General features: G+C 49.2%; 1 protein-coding gene across 6 annotated transcripts; it reads right to left on the bottom strand.

The window, feature by feature from the left end:
• Window positions 1-2,344: 2,344 nt before the first annotated feature.
• LOC112861479 (H-2 class I histocompatibility antigen, Q10 alpha chain-like) lies at window positions 2,345-19,627 on the bottom strand. 6 transcript variants are annotated; one of them, XR_015251187.1, is made up of 11 exons: window positions 19,278-19,627; window positions 16,063-16,170; window positions 10,860-11,120; window positions 9,475-9,750; window positions 7,417-7,692; window positions 7,193-7,303; window positions 6,818-6,850; window positions 4,924-6,557; window positions 4,395-4,565; window positions 3,188-3,319; window positions 2,345-3,065 (listed from the first exon to the last, which is right to left on the bottom strand). XR_015251187.1 is itself a non-coding variant. In XM_025924861.2 (8 exons), exons 1-8 carry the CDS (start codon window positions 19,324-19,326, stop codon window positions 6,493-6,495), a joined length of 1,179 nt encoding a protein of 392 aa, XP_025780646.1. In that variant the 5' UTR covers window positions 19,327-19,627; the 3' UTR covers window positions 4,581-6,492. The 6 variants fall into 6 exon arrangements, 1 of the variants encoding a protein (XP_025780646.1); XR_015251186.1 differs by lacking the exon at window positions 4,395-4,565; XR_015251189.1 differs by lacking the exon at window positions 4,395-4,565 and having other exon boundaries at window positions 16,063-16,166.
• Between the last annotated feature and the right edge of the window lie 1,545 nt (window positions 19,628-21,172).

Raw genomic sequence — 21,172 nt, 5'->3', positions numbered from 1 at the left:
CCACGAACTGTGAGATCATGACCTGAGCTAAAATCCAGTGTCAGGGGCTCAACTGACTGAGTCACCCAGGGCACCTCAAGAATGGTTTTTAAATTTTAAAGGAGTTCAATAAAGATGAATATGTGGATGGAGACTATATGTGGCCAGAGAAATCTAAAATATTTACAGAATATGTTTGCTGACCTGGGCTAGGAGGCATGGAATAGAGGATCTCTAGAGTGTCTTTTGATGTGATTCTGGCTTGTTTCTCCCCTCTGGGTTCAAGAGCCAGACTCTTTCCCTAGCACTCCCTTCTTGAGTCAGATTACAAAGGACCTAGCTGGACAGGTGAGTGTGACCAGTAGGTCTGCCTTGAGTCTGGTTGTGGGTTTGTGGGTGGTGTCACTGTTATAGACTCCAGAAATACTGGTAGTTCTTTCACTCCCCTCCACTTGAAATGTGACATCCATACAGAAATGCACAAATCATAAATTTATAGCTCCAAAAAAATTTCAAAGTTATACATTGAGAACAAGAAATGGGCATCCCCAGAAATCCCATGTCCACTTCCACTCATTCCCCATAGCAGGCAAGCACTATCCTGACTTCTGTAGCCATGGATTAGTTTTGTCTTTTTGTGAACTTCACCAAAATGGAACATACAATGTGTGCTTTTATGCTTGGCTTCTTTCATTTTACTTAATGTCCAGGGGATTCATCCATGCTGTTGTATGTAGTAGTAAATTCTTCATTCCAATTTGGTATAACTGCTCCATTGTGTAAGTAGAGCAAATTTGTTTACCTGTTCTTCTGTTGAGAGGCATTTGGGTTGTTTCCAGTCTGGGGCTATTATGAACAGTGCTTTGAACACTTGAATCTGTCATTTAGTGAACATATGTATGGATTTTCTTCTTCTGGATGTAAGATTTAGGAGTCAAGTTACTAGGTCAGAGGGATACATAGGTTTAGTTTTGAGTACATCCTACTTAACTGTTATTATTTAAACCTTGGAATTAAGAGCCCCCTGCACTTTGGTTATTTCACTGGGATGGGTGGGGCTGGACCAGAGTGGGACACTGAGGCTGAGTGAGAGGTAGTAACTAGGCCTCTGGAGTGCTACCCCAGGCCTCTCCTTGCTGGCACCTCCCCAGAGCAGACCAGGTCAGCTAGCATGAGGTACCAGTCCTCAGGCAGCACACAAAGTTAGGGATCTCAGGAGCAGCCTGTTGTCATTATCAGGAATTTTAGGGGACACCTCAAGCTCAACCTGTCCCCCAACTCATTTCTTTCAAAGGGCATTCTCTTCACCTCACCACCTCCTTTCCAGCTAGCCTTTAGAGTTGAAGACGATGAGTGCCAGGCACCCCATTTCCTGATGGGGACAGATGCTGGATGGAAGACATATAATCCAGGACAGTTCCCCTGTGTCTTCTCCTCTGGTGTCTTGGTGGGGAAGATCAGGGAGCCTGTGTGGGTAAGAATCCACCCTCCCAACCCCCAAATCCCCATCTGATTCATGGTCAGGTCTAACTTGGAGCCTGCAATATTCTCCCTGCTCCCAACATTCTCAGACACTCCCTAGCTCCCTCCTGCTGGCTGTTTCTTCCCAGGCAAATGTCTCAGGAGGTGGTTGCAAGGACAGATTTTGCCTTCTGAGCTTAGTACTCTGTGAAGGGAAAATGAGTTTTGGCACAGCCTTCATCTTCCTTAACTCAGGCTCAGCTTCTCCTCCATTTTCACTGCAATGCTTTGGCTCTCTGGATCTCTCCCTGTCCTGGATTTGCTCTAGCATGTGGCTCCGTCAATGTGGCCAGGAAGCAGGACTAGAGAAACCTGAGGGTCAGCCTTTTGGCATAGGGCAGACTGGCAGACTGACTCCCTTTTCCCTAGCTGTTTGTCTTGAGGTGAAGCTGTGTGATTCCATTCTGGAACTTCCTATTCAGTTACGTGGCAGTCTAGGGGCAAGGCTAAAGAGACACAAATGAAACAGCCTGTGTCTTCAATCCTCTTCTGTTTACATTGGTCTGTGAGCTTCTTCAGGAAGTTAGGGGATTAAAAAAAAAAAAAAAAAAAGACTCATCCAGGACTGGGCCTTCCTCCTGGTCTTTGTTGCTGGCCAGGCCCTGACTGCCTGGACACACCCGAGAGACATGTGCTGTGGGCATCATGGAACCTCAGAGCAGGGATGGCTAGGAGGGCTTCTGGGAGCATGACCTGAGCACAAGTCTCAGAGAATTCCTGGAGGCTGTGGGGAGAGTAGGTGTGGCATTCTAGGATTGGAACATTGCAGTTACTTACAGGACTGAGGCTGCAATGGGGATGGCCTGTAAGGAAGCCTTGTATTTGGTGGACATAGAAGCTAATATTCATCGAATACTCATAATTTATTATTTATTAATCAATGCATTCATTCATTCGAATCATCACAAAGCACAATTCCAGGCCACACTGAATTCTGCCCTAAATATGGTGGTCTGGAAAAAGTCGTGGTTTGGGACTAGAGTCCAGAGGGTTAGCAGGTAAGATCTGTGTCAGTGGAGGGGTATCTCAGTGCAGCCTGAAGACTAGAGAAGTCTGATGTAGCATTCCTCCCGTGGGGAAGATGTCTTGGCCTCTGTGAGTGAGGGGATGGCCTGTGGATGGAGATCCCATGGTTCTGACCCAAGGCCAGGCCAGTCTGGGCTGAGAGAGAGAAGCAGTTCTCAGGAGCAGCTAGTGGAAGTATTGCCCTGCTGGGTGAGAAGGTTGCTTTTCCTGTGGGTTTGTGATTTTTTGCAAAGCTGTCTTCCTGTCCTTGCCAGATTTGTAGGCCCCTTTACTGCTTCCAAGTGTGCTTAGAACCCTCCTCACTTGCCCTCCTGCCTCTGTCTACTCCTAAGACTGTGGTAGTAATCAGGGGGCACCCAGGGGAACACTTGGGACTCAGATGAACTCCCTCTGTGTTTGCCTTCTGTCCTCTCACGAGCTTCTCTCCAGGCAGGAGTGGCTGAGGAAAGAACCAGGGAGGTAGGCAGGCAGGGCATCTAGGCTGGTCCTGCTGGGTCCAGAGCCCCTGTCTTTTGGTTGAGATCACTGACCAGCCATTGCTAAGCAGAGAAACAAAAATGGGAGAGGGAGCAAGGCCTGGGTTAAGCAAGACCACCCTATTTTCTGGGCCTGTTCATCCCTCTGGGGAATTAGACTCGGGACTCCCAGGTTCACCTCCTACCTGGCCATGAGGTGCTGGTGCATGTTCCTTTGTCTCAGGTTTCGCAGGTGCACTGGACTATGCTTGGGGTGTGGGTGGAAGAGAAAGAGAGCTGTGCACTGGAGAGAGCTGACATCCTGGACAGGAAGGACTCTAACATGAGAAGCAGAAAGAGGTGGCATGATCATGGGGTTTGTGGGGGAGAGTGTGTCAAATTATCAGGGGCTTGTAGGGTGCTATATGGGGTTCCTTTAGGTCTAAAATTTATTTTATGGTTCCATGGGCAAAACACTGAACTAGTCTGTAAAGGAAATATGATTGAAACAAAATAAAGCTGAAGGATGCTCAGTTGCCAAGATCTCATAATCCAGTTATAGAGCAGATACTTCCTGAAGGTCAGAATGGTGGTGCCCTTGGCAACAAGAAGATCAGATTCTTTCAGGGGTGTGAACTAGAAGTTATTGGGTTAGTAGGACTCAGGAAAGGGGAGAATAGCCCCCCCCCCCCATGTTAGGGGGCAGTGTAGTGGCCACCCCTCTCCTCAAGATATTTTTGTCTACCAGGCCCTGTCCCCAGAGTCCCAGGTTCCCATGCAGATGTCAGGTTCCCAACTACCGGGAAGGTCAGGTAGGTGGAGGTTGAGGAAGGCCATCAGGAAAAGGAAGTGAGGTGAAAAAAAGGAATGGTTATCTAGGGCAAATACAGACAGCATAGCCCAAGCCCTCAGGCAATTTCTAAACCAAGTAGCCAATGAGGCCACTCTGATAAGTGGTGACCCTACCCTTTGGGTTGTGGCAGGTGGCTGGGGCTCTGCTGCCATCCTGTAGGCACTGTTCTGAAACTGTATCAGTCCATGGCCTTTCTGCCCTCTCTCCTCATCAGAGAGATGGTCCTACAATCCTGCAGCCCAAGAAGTTCTCAGAGTTCTGCACATAGAGATGCACAGAACTGAACAGGAAATTCTAGCCCATTCTGCCCAAGGCTCACACTTATAGAAGCCAGTGTCAGTGGGATGAGTACCTCGTCTAAGGCTCCCTGAATTTACAAACCCTCTGTATCAAAGAAGCCACACAAACTGCTGGTCTAAGGCCTATGCTTTACTAGGCAGGACCAATGCTGGAGGATGGGGTGGGTAAAGTTAGCTGTGGGTGAAGGAGCCTGATGTCTTTGGGGGTAGGGGGACAGAAATGTGACATAGCTATACTAATTCAAAGTGAGACTGACTGACCAGAGCCTCCTCCCATCTGCTTCTCCACAAATACACTGGGCCCTCATGCTCCTCAGGGATGGAGTTTTGACCTTTGCTCTGGAGATCCTAAGCACATCTTCAAAGGCCAGCACAGGCACTTGTGCCTTCCATTGGTGTGGGCCAGACGCACCTTGTGCCTCAACATTTTCACTGTACAGACAAGTGTAAAAATAAAATATTTATTATCACAAAATCTTATTAATACAGGTCCACAGCCCTTACCTGAAACCCTGGGGGCCAGATGTATTTAAGAATTTAGAATTCTTTGGGCTTTAGAAAATGCCAAAGTACAGATGCTGAATGTTACATAACATCTCCAGAGTTTGTCTGGGGCACCACTCCATAATCAACTATATCAATATATCTGTGGAAAATTGTGAAAAGGCACACTGGCCTACAAATAGCCTCACTTCACTTCAGGTTGTGCCAAAATAAGGAAGGAACTTCTGGTTTTGGGTTAGGATTTTCACAATTGCAGATAAGGGATTGCAGATTTGTGCTTACGTACCCATTTACAGAATGGCACAGATGTCATTGAGGTTTTTGGTGCAGTAGTGAAGTGCCCAGACTGTAGCCACAGACTTCCTGGTTTCATGTCCTGGCTCTGGCACAAACCAGCCATAGGACCTTGGGCTTCAATGTCTTCACCTGTAGCACAGGATTATTAATTCTCCCACACAGGCGTGTTATGAGGATCACACAGTTTAGTACATGTAAAAGTGCTCAGAACCAGCACAGCATGGATCCTGATGGCAGCACTAAGACAGGCAGACAGACATTAGAGACACATTTTCAGTGCAATCACATAGTTGCAAGCTCACTGCTGAGGTTCTTCAGGCTACCAGGGCAGGCTGAATCTGTCTAGTATCACAAATCTTTCACATCCTTCAGCTTGGGGCCTCCCAGGGCTGCAGACATGAAGATTTCAGAAATCCCCACAAGAGGCTTAGTCATGCCTTGGGGCTCTACAGAGAGGCAGAGGGTGCCCTGTTAAGGGCCCAAGCTTGTGTCCTTTATGCCAGTGGAGTGGTCCCTCTGCTGTGGCTCTGGAGTCCTCTCCCTTTGCACATCTGCTGGCCGGCCGTGAGACTTGAACTGCTCTCTGAATAAACAAAAATGTGTGCTCCCCAGGAGATTCTTATTTACAAAGGAGACGTAGGGTTTCTGCTATACTGAAATTCAGAGAAGGAGAGGCTGGACCTTCCCAGACACATCCTTAACAAGAATTCTTAACAAGCATTTCCACAGGACATAGTGAAACTTCTCTTCCCCTTATTGTAAAAGTAACATGTACTTATTGTAAAAATTCAAACCATTCAAGAGGACAGGATGGAAAATGCTGACTGTATTGTTTTCCATCCTTCAGCTGCCCTGGGCTAACAGGTCCCTGGGCACCTGTCCCTTGAACTTCTCATACACACAAAGTCACCCCCTGCCACCCCCCCCCCCCCCCCCCCGCTCATACACCGTCACTCCCTACACACCCTCACACACATCATGGACCCCCTTGTCCTCACACACCCACCCTCACCCTGCAGGAACCACATATCCTCACACCCCCCAACACTCCAATCTTCTTTATAAAAGAAAATATACATACACACAAGAACACATTTATAAAAGGAGGTAGGCATTTGGCCATGCTGCCCCCATAACTCCTTGACTGTTCTTCTGGTTCTTCCTTAACTTCCCATAGCTGTGGTTTCCATGTTGGGGAAGTGGAGGTGAGAATACCATCACCGAACTCACAGAGTACCTGAGAGGCTCAGGTGGGATTTACACTTTACATGAAATTATCGTGCAAATTGTCAAGTGTGAACCGATCTGAGGAATTATTACTGCCCTCCTTCCCATGCCCCCAAACTGGAGACAATTAGACTTTTAAAAGGACTTCAGGAAGATGGCAAATCTTACTGGCCCAGACTGCTTGTGATGAGGCTGATGGAGCTGAGGAGGGCTCAGTTTTGAGGTGGGGTGGGCCCTTCAGAGTTGGATCACCACTGCCAGCCAGCTAGCACACTGGATGCCCCCAAACCCTCTATAAAACACCTCCTTGATCTGTGACAGTGAACTTGTGTCAGCAGAGCAGCTGAGCAGTCTCCACGCTCATTGGGTTTTGGGAATTATGAGGCTCCTCTCCACCTGCAGGGAGAAAGTAGGGAGGTGATCCAGACTGCTCCCCAGCCCTCTCCCAAACTCAGCAGTGGCTCAATGGAGTGCTCCCTGCCCCCTCCACCTGGCTCCCAGGTGGTGGGAGGGAGCAGAGGGTGAGGGATGAGGCCATGCTGGAGACAGAAAGCTTCCGCCCACCACCCTGCCTCCATTTTTGGTTTTCAGGCATCTTAGCCATGCTTGGGAGCACCTGGGGCTTCCTCTCCCCAACCCACCCATCCCACAATCACCTGGGGCTTGTTTGCAAGATTCCTTATTCCTGGCTATGGGAAAAAGAACACAAAAGGAGAGACTAGGTGGGTGGTAGGCAGAGGTGGGGGTCCCAGGTACCCACCTTCCACTCCCTCTCCCCCTCTCGGGTCTTTTGAAGGTCAATCCTAGTGGTCTTCCCTGGCTGTGTGATCCACAGTGTCTTTAGGGCAATGTATGGCTATTGGGTGGGGGTACTTGGGCTTTTCCACAGATGGGGACAGGTGTTCAATAGTAGTTGCTTCTCCCCAAGAGAGAACAGTTCTGGTGGAAGGGATGGGAGCAGAGCATTCCTCCCTATAGGGTTGAGCTGGCTGTGAGGACCCTCCACCACTTTTTTTTTCTTCCCTACCTACCTTGAGAGTACTGCTTGATGAAAATCAAAACTCCAGCCACCAGCAAGAAAGTGATGGTGAAGATGATGGAGATAACCTTGGCACTGGTTATCCACTGATGAGAGGGTGCTTCTAAGGACGGCAGAGAAAAGGGGGCACCAGCCCCATGCCATGGGACTGTCTCTGGGTTCCCTGGGACCCTCCCCTGCTCCTCCTCATCCCCTCTGCCAAGCCCATCTCCTCACCCCAGGCCACAGTGAGTGTATGGTTCAAGCTGGAGTGCTGCACATGGCAAATGTACCCATTCTCCATCCTGGCTGGCACCCGCACAGCCGCCCATGTCTGGTAGGTACCATCTCCACCGGGGCGTGTCTCCACATACTCGGTCTCTTGAACCAGCTCGTCCTCCCCCAGCCACCAGCTCAATGAGATGTCCCGTGGGTAGAAGCCCCGGGCCCAGCATCTCAGTGTGATGCTCCCATCCTCAGCTGTGTGTCTTGTCACCTGCACTTTGGGCGGCTCTGCAGAGAGAGGTTGAGGGAGGAAGGCTGGTGAGAAGCTGCTCTCTGCTCATTCCTCATGCCTGATCCTGGGCTGCTCTAGCATTTTCCAGGGTGGAGGACACCCCTTCTGCCCACAGAAACCCTGTGGCTTTCTCAGAGACTTTACATACTTCCTCCATAACTTCTTGCACATGGTAGGTGTCTAACAAGAAGTGAAGGCAAGAAGGATGGTCCTTCCCTCACTTTGGAAGGAGGTGGTCATGTGTGTAGCTCTGGAGCCAGACAGCCTGGAATTGAAGCCCAGCCTGACTCCTGTCCACAATCCTCCAGTCTCTCAGGGCCAGATGGGGATTCTTTGTTTTTTCCTCTCAGGATTGTTCCAAATGACATAATCCGTGAGTGATGGTTCATTTTATGTGTCAACTTTACTGGACCACACTGTGCCTAGGCATTTGCTCAAGCATTACTCTGGGTGAGATTCACATCTGAATCAGTAGACTCAGTAAAGCAGATTGCTGTCCCCAATGTGAGTGGACTCCATCCAATCACTTGAAGATCTGAATAGGGCAAAAAGTCTGAGTAAGAAGAAATACCTTCAGCTGGCGCATCAGTCTTTTCCTGACTATAGTTTCAAACTGAAACACTGGCTCCCTTAGGTCTCCAGGTTTGCCAACTGCAGATCTTGGAACTCCCGAGCTTCCACAATCACATGGGCGGATTCCTTAAATATGTCCCTTTCTCTTTCTCTCTCTCTAAACATATCCTGTTGGTTCTGTTTCTGTGGAGATTCCTGATGAATTCATCATGTGATATGTGTGTAGAACATCCCCCTGCTGCTGGATGAGAGCTCAACACTCATTTAAAACACCAATATGGTGCTTCTTGGAGGCAGGGGCTATTGTTACCATCCCTGTAATACTAATGAGGAAACTCAGGCACAGAAAGGGCAAGTAACTTGCCCAAGGTCACACAGCTAGCCAGTCCTGGAGCCAGGACGTGGATCTGCAGGCTAGGCTCCAGTACCTGAGCCCTGACCACCGCCCCCCCCCCCCCCCACACACACTCTACTCTCATAATCACATCTTCTCTTGATGTTATTTTCCCTGCCTTCCCTTCAAGGAATGTCCTCCCCATTGCCTCAGCTGATTCACATCCCACCAGTCCATCACTGAACATCCATGGTGTGTTGGGTGTTCTGACCAGCCCTACCCACTAGTAGCCAGTGAGGCCTCTGCCTCAGCACCCCCATGCACCCACCTTCCCTAGGGTCCATCCTAGTCCTTGTATCTCCAGCCCTGCTGGCTGGAGTCAAGAATTTAGGATGCACCTGGAGTCTGAGGAGCATGTTTAGCATGAGGGGTGTGGGGACAAAGAGCCTCAGATTCCCTGGCAGTCCCCAGTAGTCCAGGGACTGGCCTAGTGATGGATGCTATCCCCTGGGGCCTGAGGTGCATTTCCCAAGGAGAACCACAGGATGTTAAACCCGCAAAGGACTTTATGAGCCAACTAGTTTAACCTACTTATTCTATAGATGAATAAAATGAGGCCCAGAGTCAGAGCCTCATTCACCAAGACCATATCATGGGGCATGAACTCCCCATTCTACCTCACCTGGAATGAGGGCCCAAGGTCCAAGCTTCTGTGCTGCCCAACTTGAGGAAGCTGTTGGCTAGTCAGCCTTCTTTCTGGGGCCAATTGGGCTTGTCTGAGCCAGGGAAACACAGCCTATCTCCTCACCCCGCCAAGATCCTCGAGAACGGGAGTGTGGGCCCCTCTGTGTTGCCACAGGCTGCACCTTACCTTTCCGGGTGAGGCTCTGGCTGCCCAGCTCCAGGTACCTGTGCAGGGAAGTGAGGCAGAGGCCCTCCAGGTAGGCCTTGTCGTATTCGGCATAGCAGCGCTCTGTTTCCCACCAACGCTTGGTCTGCACAGCCACAGGCTTGGCTGACACCCAGCTCAGAGTCTCCAGGTCCAGTGACAGGTGGTCCTGGCCATCAAAGCCAAACTGCCAGAAGCTGCTGGTACGGCCGTCTTCCCGGATCTCACAGCCGAACATTCGCTGAGTGCTGTGTGTGCCTGTGCATGTGGGCAAGCAGGCTGCGGTTTGTCTGGGCTATAGGTCGTATCCCTGAGGCTGGGGAGAAGCCCACCACCCATGGGTGCCTCTGAAGGATGGGAGGGGGTCAGAGTGGTGCCATTTACAAAAAATGCTCCCTGGGTAATTTTCATGAGCAGGCCAGGGCTGAGAAACCCGTTGGGCTTCTCACGTGAGAACACTTGCATACATAACTACAGGCATTGTTATTAGAAGGAAAACTCTGCTACTTATGGAAGTAAGATGTCCTTAAAATACACTCGTGGTAAGATGAAATCACACCCCAATTTCAGAGATGTGAAAGAGATGTTAAAATGTGAACCTGGCTGCTGCCACAGCACCTGGGGGCTGGTCATGCTTATTATTCTGGGGCCCCTGGGCTAATGTATAACTTGTCCCAGCCTTGGGCTTTTAAATCTACTCCCTCTGAGGCATCTGGGACCTGAGGCTTCAGTTTGGGTTTCCAGGGACAGGATGGGAAAGGGCTGAGAACAAGTGCCCCACAAGCACACATGCAGCATTAGCAGCAGCCATCAGTAGGCATGAGCTAGCCTTTGCTGAGATAAGGAAGCAGAAGCCTGAGAGAATGCTATACCTAACACTGGGTAGAGCAGGGGTCTTTAACTAGGTTCTCTTTCCCACCCTGAGCTGTCTGCCTAGTTCAAGTTCATTTGGTTTCCCTCCCTGCATGGCAGAGTTGGTGTCTGAGAGCCTGGTGGGTGGGTGTGATTTAAGTGTTTGGTGAGGATGAGGGATGAGGTAGGGAAAAGCCTCTGCCTCTGCCAGTCTGCAGAGGTCTGGAACCATGGGTAGCTGAAGGGGAGGTGTTGTGAGTCCCTAACTTCTGTGGATGCTTGCTGTGCTAGCCCAATGGGCTGGCCACTGGAGCCACAACTTATTCTGAAGGCCCCTATGGCCCCTGCTTGGTCCTTGTGGTGGGAAAGCTATGCATCAGGAGCATGCCTTGTACCCTCTTATGGGCTCAGTGGAGTGACCTCTGTTCCCAACTGGAAGGGCATGGCTGTCCAGAGGGTCAGCATTGAAAGTATGAAGGAAGGAGGATGTGGGGTGGCAGGAGCCTCTGACGCACCACTGCTCTGGTTGTGGTAGCCCATCACAGTCCATGTCTCCACCTGCTGCACCTTTGCCCAGGCTCTCTGCTTCTGGGTCTCTGTTTCCCAGTACTGGGTGTCCACAGCTGCCATCCACAGAGCCTGGGGCTTGGCTCTGTCCACACGACTGTCATAATGGATGAAAGGCTGGTCGTCCACGTAGCCTACAGCCAGAAACTGAGGAAGGCCCGGGCCTGGCTCTGATAGGGCCAGGTAGTGGTAGTGGAGAGAGTGTGTCCCTGTGAAGATATGAAACAATAAGGCTCCTATGCACTGCCAGGATCTGCACCACAGGTTGGGTGACTGATGGGATTGGCGGTGGAAACCTATCCAGAGTAATTTGCTTATCAGTAAGAGCAAGAACTGAGAATTTCAGTTAAGAAAATAAGTGTATCCAAATAGTTTAAATAAAGAATCAATCAATCAGGCAAGCAAGCACTGAGGCCAAAGTTTATTTGCTCAGGCTTGTGGACTTTATTTTTAGGAAGTTTCTCAGCTCCTGACTCAGGCTTACTTGCTCATGCTTTACACTCATCTCTGTAAGTATGATTACTGTTTTTCTGTCTCACAATAAAAAAGGTATGATTAAAAAAAATTGATTGTTTTTAAGCTTAATTTACGTGAAATTATTCATTCCCCAGAGATGCCTGATGAAGCTGAGCCATCACTCCTGGTTTGAACCATTGCTGCCAAGTTGGTGGCATCTTGACTGCACTCTCCACTTACTCCTGTTCCCATAGCAGACAGTGCTAGTCATCTCTTCTCTTTATGTCCAAATGCTGCCCTAATATTTGTTCTCCACTATCTCCAGAAGCACCAACTCATCCATTCAACTTGATGCTGGAGATGAAATCTATTTAGCAGCCAGGCCTGACTCAAGCTACGAAAACAAATGCTGTATCTTTAAAAAAAAACCTCAGTCCACCTTTCTCAGAGATTCACCCAGGGCTCACTCCCTTAATTTTTTAAAAGGTCTTGCTCAGGAGGCGCCTAGGCGGCTCAGTCGTTTAAGCATCCGACATCAGCTCAGGTCATGATCTCATGGTCCGTGAATTCGAGCTCGGCATCAGGCTCTGTGCTGACAGCTCAGAGCCTGGAGCCTGCTTCAGATTCTGTGTCTCCCTCTCTCTCTCTGCCCCTCCCCCATTCGTGCTCTGTCTCTCTGTCTCAAAAATAAATAAACATTAAGAAAAAAAACAGGTTTTGTTCAAATGCTGCTTTCCCAGTAAAGCCTTCCTTGCCCACTCTGTTAAATACTTACAACCCCAGCACTCCCAACAGTGTTTTTCTCTAGGGCATTATTACCACCTCCTAGAGAACATGCACTTTATCTGTTTATCTTGTTCATAGTCTGTCTCTCCCCTGTAACATCCATTCCCCAAGGGCAGAGATTACTGTAAGGATCATTCTCCTGGGGTGCCTGGGCTGCTCAGTCGGTTAAGCATCCTACTCTTGATTTTGGCTCAGGTCATGATCTCATGGGTTCATGGGGTTGAGCCCTGTGTTGGGCTCTGCACTGACAGCATGGAGTCTACTTAGGATTCTCTCTCCCTTTCTCTGCCTCTCGCTTGTGCTCTCTCTTTCAAAAAAAAAAAAAAAAAAAAAAAAAAGGATCATCCTTCTTTCCCAGCCTGCAACAGCTGCTGGCACACAACAGGTGGTTAACATTTGAATATTCAGATATGAAGGGATGAGTCAAATGCATCCCCATCCTCACAACTCCTTCTGCTATTTTATAACCACATCAAACTCTGCCAAGGCGCTTTGTACCTGCAGTTCCTGCTGCTCCCTCTCTTCTCTCAGCCAATGTCTCCTCAGCCCTCAGGTCTGAAGGTCAGCGTCCCTTCCTCCAGGAACCCCTTCTGATTCCACCCAGATATCCCTCAGGGGTCTCTGGGCTCCCTATGAAACTCCATGAAGGCGGGCAATACATCTGACTGTGCCACTAGTGTTTCCACGGGTCTTGGAAGAACACCATGCTTGGCATACAGTGGACACTTCCAGCGTTTACTGAGTTGGACAAAAAACAAGAACATGAAGGGCAATGATGATGATCAGAGCTGTCAGTTTTGGACAGTGACCACTGTGTGCCCTACACCAGTCTAACTGCTTTTCATTCACCATCTCAGTTGATCCTTAGGATAAACCCGAGAAGTTGATGTGATTGGCCCTGTTTCGCAGATGAGAGAACTGAAGCCCAGGGGAGGGCAAGTACAGCACCCAAAGTCGTAACTAGAAAGGGAAGAGCCCAGATTCTCTCCCCAGAGCCTGCTTTTTCTTTTTCTTTCTTTCTTTTTTTTAAATGTTTATTTATTTTTGAGAGAGAGAGAGAGAGAGAGAGAGAGAGTGAGAGCAGGGAGGGGCAGAGAAAGATGGAGACACAAGCTGAAGCAGGCTCCAAGCTCTGAATTGTCAGCACAGAGCCTGATGTAGGGCTCGAACTCATGAACTGTGACATCATGACATAAGCCGAAGTTGGATGCTTAACCGAATGAGCCACCCAGGTGCCCCAAGCCTGCTTTTTCTGAGCTTAGGAAGAATACAGAGGAGCCCTCTTCTCACACTGATGAAACCTCCTTATGGGAGGTGAGAGGGATCAACGTTGAAAGTGTTTGAGTGAAGAACTGATACCAGGTCTGGACTGGTGTGGGCTTCCTGGGAAGTGACTGAGTCTCGGGGTGTTGTTTCCTTGCAAACCACTGAGTTAAGATTAGTGGGATGCTCCTGGGCTGGGAGCTGTAAACAGGCATGCAGGCCTTGAAAGGAACAGAGGTTGTGGCTTCTCTATGTTAAGGTGACCCACCTTCTCCTTGGCTGTGATCTGCAGAAGCTCTGCTTGTTTGTGGGGTGATGGAGGGCAAAGAGCCTGTGCCCTTGGGTAGCTGCTGGGCCTCCTGAGTGGTGGGGAAGCCATGCATGTTGTAGTTTCTGTCCTGCCTCCTCCACAACTAAGGGAGCACAGTATGGTAGCTGAATCATGCCCCCCACTCCCACAAGATATCCCTAGAACCTATGAATGTTACCTTATATAGTAACAGGGATTTTGTAGGTGTGATTAAATTAAGGATCTTGAGCTTAATGATGATTGTAAAAAAAGATAATAAAAAAGGTTAAAAAATAAAATAAATAAAAAATAAAAAGAAATAAAAAATTAAGGATCTTGAGATGGGGAGATTATCCAGGATTATCTAGGCAGTCCATAAATGTGTTGTTATGAAACGGAGACAGAGGAAGATTCCATGACTATCAGAGAAGATGATGTGAAGATGGAACAGAGAAAGAGGCAGGAAGGTGCCATGAGCCAAGGAATGCAGCTCTAGAAGCTGGAAAAAGCAAAGAAATGGATTCTTCCTGAGAGCCTTTGTAGGGAGCTCTCCTGTGGCACCTTAGTTTTAGCCCAGTGAAGCTCATTTTGGACTTCTGACCTTCAGAAATCTAAGAGAATAAATGTATGTTGTCTTAAGCTACCAAGTTGTGGTCCCCCCCTCCTTTTATTTTAAATTTTGTTTTAATGTTTATTTATTATTTTTGTGAGAGAGACAGAGTACGAGCGGGGGATGGGCAGAGAGACAGGGAGACACAGAATCTGAAGCAGGCTCCAGGCTCTGAGCTGTCAGCACAGAGCCAGACGCAGGGCTCGAACCCATGAACAGTGAGATCGTGACCTGAGCCCAAGTCAGACGCTTAACCGACTGAGTCATCCAGGCACCCCGTGGTCCCCTTGTTATAGCATCTATAGAAAACAAATACATATAACATGAGACTAAAGTCTGTTGTGTCTTGTGAGTTTGGTGGGCAGTTCAAACCCATGAGCTCTGGAGGTTCTGCTGCCCTGAAAAGGAGAGAAAGATGCACAGTCTGGGAAGAGAGATGTCCTCTGAAAGCTGTGCCAGTCTTTAAGCTGCCACTAAGACTGAGGCCTGGGGAACGCAGAGTGAGGGTGCAGGGACCCTGGTATTCCCACCACTGAAGCAAAGAGGCCGCACAGGTGCTGACATGCTCTTTCCTAGGTGTGGGAAGGTGGGAAAGAACAAGAGATCCAAGTTCAGGCCTGCAGGAAAGACACCAACACACATCTGGTTGTTTCGTTGGGGCAAGTGCACAATTTGCTTCCTAGGTAACATTTCTATTTATTCATATTAGCTGCTCTAGTAGCCAGTTACTTTAGTTTAAAAAATGAGGGGAAGTCTATCAATGTATTATTTTTTTAAATCACAAAATAGTTATAAAGCACTTAGGTGCTGGGCCCTGTCCCGAGCACTTTACAAAATTTTGGCTCCATTAACCCTCATGACAATTTTATCAGGCAAGTATTGTGCCACTACTATTCCTGTCTATGGGGAAACTGAGCCCCAAAGAGGCAAAGTCAACTGCCAAGCTCACACCAGTAGCAAAAAGCAGGGCCAGACTGCATTATTCAGATTCTCAAGGTGTCCCCTGGCCTGCACCTGCCCTTTAGTGAACACATTATAAAGACTAACAGTGTGTGGCTGGCTGGGGGCACAAAAGTGGCCACATGCCCACTGCTACCTCAGGCTCTGTGTCATCATCCACCCCTTCCCTCACTGCTGATTCATGGTTACTGGGCCACATTACCCACCCCTCCCACCCCCCACACACAAAAGGGGCAGTCCTGCTCTCTTATGCACAGCCTCCCTTTTTCTCTGACTATGGTGGGGAATGAGGTACCCTACCCCTTTCCTGCCCCAATCTCTGTAGACGTTTTTGTATCTGCCCCACCTCCCTACAATCCATGTGGATTACAACTCTCTAGCTGTGTGACCTTATTTCACAGCTTCCGGCTTTGGTTTCTTCCTCTGTGACCTGCTCCACTGGAGCATTTGGTGAGGTAATAAACACAAAGAAGTATAGGCATGGAGGAAGGGTTCTGTGGACATCATTTTCTTAGCCTTAGTTCTTTCCTATCTGGTAGGGAGAGGTGGGCATGGGAAAAAGAGAGCTGGAGTATGGGGGGGATGAGGGTGGGGAAAGATACCTAAGTGAAGCCCCCCTGGGGTACCTTCCAGAGGGTATGGCCTCTGTGTCCCCTACCTAAGCAAAGACAGTCTACCAGGTTCCCAGACTGTACATGCCCTTCTGTAAGGTTGGGGGGTGTGGGCGGGGGGAGCTTCTGGTCTCTGCCATCTTGCCTCCTTTTTCATCACATGGGCAGAGCCTTACCTCCAGGCCATGGCTTGTTTTCTAACTTCAGATCAGCCAGTTCTGCCATCACCACCTTTGCTAAGGATGCTGGGCCATCAGCTACCACAGGCAGCCCCCAGGGACTCTCTGCATGGGGGAGAAGGAAAAGGGAAATATGAATCTCAAGGCATAAACATCCTACACATCCTTGTCTCTGCTTGGAGAGATGGCATGAAATGACAAAGAGGCACATTGGAAGGGAAGAGGGACATAGGAGCCTTGCCTCAGGAATGACCAGAAACTTCCTTAGCATGCAAGTATAAAACCAAAAGGGCTGAGTTCTGGGTCTTGGTGCCAGAGCTTTATAAGGATTAATTCATGATATTTTTACTGCATTTTTGTGAGGTAGGCTGTTCCCACTTAAGAGGGAAACCAGGGCTGGGTTGCTCATACCTCTGCCAGAGGTTTTCCAACCAGCTGCCCCTGTACCTCCTGGCAGCTTTGACAATTCTGCTATGGACACACATTTGGTTGGTTTGGAGGGAAGAGGCACTGAAACCTCCCAGGTAATGCTCATGTGCTGCCAGGTGAAGAGCCCATGCCCTCTTGGCTCTGCCTGGCCCTGCCCAGCTTTGTACACTTGTTCACCTGGGCCAGTCCTGACCTCTCCCCTTGTGATATTACTCATTTGGCAAACATCTGTTGAGCACCTACTACTATGAGCTAGGCACTGAGCTAGGTGGGGGTGTGTGTGGGGACAGAGAGAAACCAAGACAGACATGGGCCCAAGGAAGCTCAGGTCTGACAAGGAGGTGGCAATTGAACAATTAAATAAGTAGGTCCAATAAGGTGAGCAGGGCTGATGAGCGTTGTGGTGCAGGAAGTACCAGGCTCCAGAAACACCCTGGGGTGGGAATGTGCTGGGGTCAGGGGCCTTATAGGCTGAAACCTGGAGGGGATCTCACCAGCTGTGAGTTACCAGGCAGTGGAGTTGGTGAGGAGGAAAGAACATTCTAGGCTAGTGAATCTAGTGTGGTTCCAGGACCAGCTGTATCAACATCACCTAGGAATTTTCTAGAAACGCAAATTTGCAGGACCCAACCTAGCCCTACTGAATCAAAAGTTCTGGGGGTGGGGTCCAGCTTTCTTTAGTTCAACAAGTCCTCTAAGGTTTGGGCCACTTCAAACTTCCCTGCTGCAGCACTCATGATAACTGCCCCATGAAAGCCACTTCCTCATTCCCTAGCTTCTAAAGGGAAAGACTGGCATCCAGGAGTGTTGTGAGCAGGCAGCCAAAAACCTCTGGCTACCTCCCCTCTGTGTGCCATCTCCCTCCCACAGTTTGGTAAACCCCAGGGTTATCCTCCACTCCTTTCCTCCTCTTTGGTTTGGAGTTCTGTCTCCCTAAGTCAATCCCGGCCATTCCCTACAAAGGCTACAGGGCCTTTGTGCCCACACTCATGACTATTCCTGCCACGCAGAACTAGAATCACCCATATGCCCCTGTATCACACCTGAGGACTTGGGGGTGCTGTAAGTAGAATCTCTAGAGGCTGTATGTAACTTGAAAACCAAGACTGGTTATACAATCTTGGCCCAGAGACACAGTGGCCCATGCCTTTGGGGTCACTATTCCAAGGACCAAACTCTTCCCCAATCTTCTTCCCAGACATCCAAGCTGATTCTCCTTCAAGTGTTTTCCATGGGGAGCTGAGGGCTGAATCCTTCTGTAGATGCATCCTGTTGAGTTTTGGAGCCTCAACTTGGAGGGAAAAAAATAACCTCTTTATTTTCACTAACCTCTGGCTGAAATTTAGCTTTTCTCTCATGATGAATGAAGGCAACAAAGCTCAGCAGGATTAGCAGGGCCTGTGCTTTGTTCTCAGACAGAAGTCACAGGTGTTTTTGAATCACAATCCAGTTGTTGCAGACACCTGGAAATATGCTTTAATCTCACTACTTACAAATTCTGGGAATTGTTGCTATTCAGTGTGTTATTAAACGTGTTAACTTAGAAGCATACATTCTACATCTCACACATTTATATTTCTATTTAAAAGATTTTAATAGCTTTGTAGAAACAATCAGATTCCTTTGTAATCTTATATATTTCATTTTATGTATTGAAAACATTCTGGGACCGGGTCTAAGGCATAGAAAAGGTTAAGAATTCCGACTTTTGGGGCTCCTGGGTGGCGCAGTCGGTTAAGTGTTGGACTTAAAAACTCAGGTCATGATCTCACGGTTCCTGGGTTCCAGCCCTGCATCAGGCTCTATGTTGACTGCTCAGAGCCTGGAGCCCACCTCAGCTTCTGTGTCTCCCCCTCTCTCTCTGCCCCTTCCCCGCTCATGGTCTCTCTCTCCTTCAAAAATAACATAAAAAAAAAAAAAAAATCCGATTTTTGATCCTGCCACCTAGCGTCCTGAGCCGTACATTAAATCTGTAAACAGTAAATTGAGAAGTGTTCTGTGAGTTGAAATGGCTTCTTGTATGTGAAGTACTTATAATAGAGCCTGGCGTAAGGGTGACCAGCTATTGTTACTTCTATGATGGTGGACATTTCCCCGCCTGTGCTAATAAATGTTCGGGTATACATGCGGCCCGGATGGGCAGTGCCCTATGGGAGCCGGGGGCGGGGTGGGGGAGTCCAGGATGATGTCAGGCCCAGCTACCAATGCTGGAAGAATTAAAATTGGGAAAGAATGGAAATTCCGGACCAGGTCAGAGAAATCTTCCTCACCCAACAACCCACGCCAGGGGATGCTCGGGTAACCCAACAGAGCCTCGCTAAGGCTCCAGGGAGACTACCGCGAAGGGCGGGCGCCTGCCCCAGCTAGATAGCAGGGGAAGTGCCAGCCGCTCTCACATTCCTGACTCCACAAGGGCTTCACCAGGGCCTTGTTGGAGGACCTGGCCCCAGAAACCGAGTGGCGTCCAACAGATGTGCCCAAGGGCACCCCCAAGAAGGTATGGCATCGGCTGCGTCCCAGGCCAGGGTCACCGCCAGCACCCCACGTCCCGCCGGTTTCCCGTATACTCTAATCCATATCCCAGTGTAACCGTGGGAGCCAGCAAACAGGAGCTCTAACGCAGGGCCTAGCGTCTCCTACAATCCTGGGTCGGCTCTCCCACCATCCTCGTTCCCCAAACCCGGAAGTGGCCTATCTCTCCCTGCCTCCCCCAGCCCCACCCGCGCTCTGCTGGGCAACCATTGGGGTTCTGCCCCTGGCCCCCAGACTCTCCGCCCAGTCACCTGCCGTGAGCTCCCGCAGTAGCGACAGCAGTTGCAGCAGCAGCAGCATTGTCCGCGGCGGCGTCCAGACGTGCGCGCTCCCGACGACCGCCAGCCGGTGTCCGCCAGCCTTGCGCGCGTCCCTAGGGCGTCGATTTCCCCGGAGTCGGTCTTCAGCTGTGGGGTCGGTGGTCTGGCGCCAACCGGGGAGAGCGAGAGAGCTCAGCTTTGGGAAGGCAGCGCCATCAGCGACCTCAGCCCGCCTCGCTCAGCTGGAGTTCCAGCCCGGCCCCTTCAGCCTCGGGCTCCGGCTCCCACGGCCATTGTCACAGCTTCCCCCACTCCCCCGCGTTGTCCCCCACAGCTCCTCGACGGTCCCCTTTATATATACATAGGAAAACCAATCGTGTTGGTAATTGGCCAGTGAGGATCACCTGGTTTCAAGGGTGTTTAAAGGTCAGAGGACTTCTGCCACTCCTGCTACACCGTGTGCCCATAGTAACCTGAAAGTGGAACTGGGGGTGCAGCACCTGCAGCATCAGGAGGATGTGTCCAGATGTGCAGAGAAGCATGGCTCTGATCACTTCCAACTGGAGGACAGCAGTACAGCATCAACAACAGCCTGGACATGAGGGTACTCTGGCTGGAAGTTCTGGAGAGGGGAGGGGCAGGGAGCCTGGCCTCCTCAGGTTCTTGCCTGCCCTGTTCTGCAATCCCACATCCCTCCCTCGTCTTTCTTCTCTTTCTCTTCCTCCACTTTCCACCCTGGGCTCTATAGAGAGGTTCCTACAGGCCTGCGTGTGTCACTAGGCAGGTATATCTCAGCTCCTCCTTGGATACAGTCTCCACTGTCGCTCACTTCTAGTAGCTGAGTCTGGTGTCTGGAGACTCCTACCAGGTCATGTCTCCATGTACTCTGTATCTTGGGTCAGCTCTTTCCTGTCTAGTAGTCATCCAAGCATGATATCTTGAGGGAAGGAGCCAAGAGCTCAGGCTTTAAAATGGTTTCTTCTACATCTTGGTGAGTGTGTGCATATATGCACGGTCACCTATGCTGATGGAGAACTGGAGTGGAGCAGAAGAAATGAAGTTAAGGTGAGGCAGAGACTGGAGGGGCTACCCTGGAGCTTTACTCCCCACTCCCATAAACTGGAAAATGGGGGGCTGGATTAGGAGAAACCACTTCCAGAGCCAGACTATTTTCTGAGTTCCTGACCCCTATTAAGGCTGTGGCCCACATGCCAGGTTAAAGGAGGAGTGAGGAGTTAGAGCTGGCTGCTCAAATAACCAACATCATTCATTACAGCTTCAGTATAGTTGGAAACAAACCCAAAGTACATCTGTGGAAGCTGGCTGCATATGTAATGACACATTATGGATGTAGGTACAGTATTATTTGTCATGAAACAATGAGAATGCTCTATGTATGGACATGGAAAGATCTCCATCAATTGTGAGAATGAGTGTCTGTTATGTTACTTCTTCTGGGCAAAAATAAGAATTCCTATTTATTTTCTTATATATGCATAAGGGAATTATATAAAATATTTGGACAAGAAATTAAAGCCAACATACAAAGTAGACTTATACCATATTCACAGATCAGAAGCTTCACTAGCTGTCAGTTCTCCTCAAGTATTCCTTTAAAAATATGTCCTCTAATTTTATTTTTTTACTCTTTTAAATTTGAGTATAATCAGACAATGCTTTTTAGTTTCAGAGGTACAACATAGTGATTCGACAAGTTTTTATATTATGCTATATTCCCCACAAGTCCCCACCCATTGCTATTACAATATCACTGAATTTATTCCTTATGCTGTGCCTTTTATTCCTGCAACTCATTCATTTTATAACTAGAAGTCTGTATCTCCCTCTCCCCTTCACCCATTTTGTTCAACCTCCTACCCCCTGTC

Source organism: Puma concolor, chromosome A1, assembly GCF_028749965.1.
Source record: "Puma concolor isolate L17-30 chromosome A1, mPumCon1.1.hap2, whole genome shotgun sequence".
In the NCBI taxonomy this organism is placed as follows: domain Eukaryota; kingdom Metazoa; phylum Chordata; class Mammalia; order Carnivora; family Felidae; genus Puma; species Puma concolor.
This window is presented reverse-complemented; position numbering and strand designations above follow the sequence as displayed.

What these genes read in the sequence shown, in the direction of transcription:
- LOC112861479 (XM_025924861.2), bottom strand. Translation starts at nt 19,326, where the DNA reads ATGCTGCTGCTGCTGCAACTGCTGTCGCTACTGCGGGAGCTCACGGCA. An exon ending in TACACTCACTGTGGCCTGGG is followed by an intron (nt 7,304 to 7,416) that starts GTGAGGAGATGG and finishes TGCCGTCCTTAG; the next exon opens with AAGCACCCTCTCATCAGTGG. An exon ending in ATCTTGCAAACAAGCCCCAG is followed by an intron (nt 6,558 to 6,817) that starts GTGATTGTGGGA and finishes TTCTCCCTGCAG; the next exon opens with GTGGAGAGGAGCCTCATAAT.